We start from the raw sequence: 673 nt of genomic DNA on the forward strand, positions 1-673 counted from the left end.
GACATTGGTACAGCCATAACCGCAATTAAGAGCGGTTGGAGAAGAACGTTGTAGGAACCCGAAACGGGAGCGCGTCGGTAAAAGTTTCTAAGCCAGACGAAATTGGAGATCTGAATACACGGGAAGGGCTATTTGCCTAAGCTCCTTAAATGCTTGGACAATGGTAGATAGTGTGGACTAGGAAAGCTCGTCGCAATGATGGGAAATTGGGTGATCCCGCAAATTGAACGTCGTGTTACTAAGCAGCCCTCTCACGTCTCGCGTGGATAGTTCAGGAAACCTGTGAACAACTCCGTCGGAAACGAAGCCTACAGGTGGAGTTAAATCTCCAAATTGGACAGGGCCGTGCAGAACTCCCTGTGCGCCCACAATTGAACGTATTATAGCAGTCAAATCTCGACAGAGACACAGTAGGTGAGGGATACTGCCCCGAAGCTCCATAGCTAGCAGACCATGTATAAATCGATTCACAAACTCGGTAGCAGTTGGCCACGATCCACAAAAAAATCCCTCAGACATCGGCAACCGGTGCAAGCTGCGAACACAAGACGATACTCTGCTTCGATCGGCTTCTCGCATAAGTGAGCACGACTTGCCCTCTTGAAGTTGCAACTACAACAACGGGTGCGAATTGTGCCAAACGTTGGCGCGAAGTAGTGCAGCTTGCAGGGCG

General features: G+C 49.9%; 1 protein-coding gene across 1 annotated transcript; it reads right to left on the bottom strand.

Annotated features, from left to right (window-relative positions):
- Positions 1–87: 87 nt before the first annotated feature.
- On the bottom strand, positions 88–519 carry PHALS_03013 (uncharacterized protein; the record flags this gene model as incomplete). Its single annotated transcript, XM_024721100.1, has 2 exons — positions 88–177; positions 256–519. 2 exons carry the CDS (start codon positions 517–519, stop codon positions 88–90), a joined length of 354 nt encoding a protein of 117 aa, XP_024572833.1.
- Positions 520–673: the final 154 nt, after the last annotated feature.

This window comes from Plasmopara halstedii (assembly GCF_900000015.1).
Source record: "Plasmopara halstedii genome assembly, contig: Scaffold_208, whole genome shotgun sequence".
In the NCBI taxonomy this organism is placed as follows: domain Eukaryota; phylum Oomycota; class Peronosporomycetes; order Peronosporales; family Peronosporaceae; genus Plasmopara; species Plasmopara halstedii.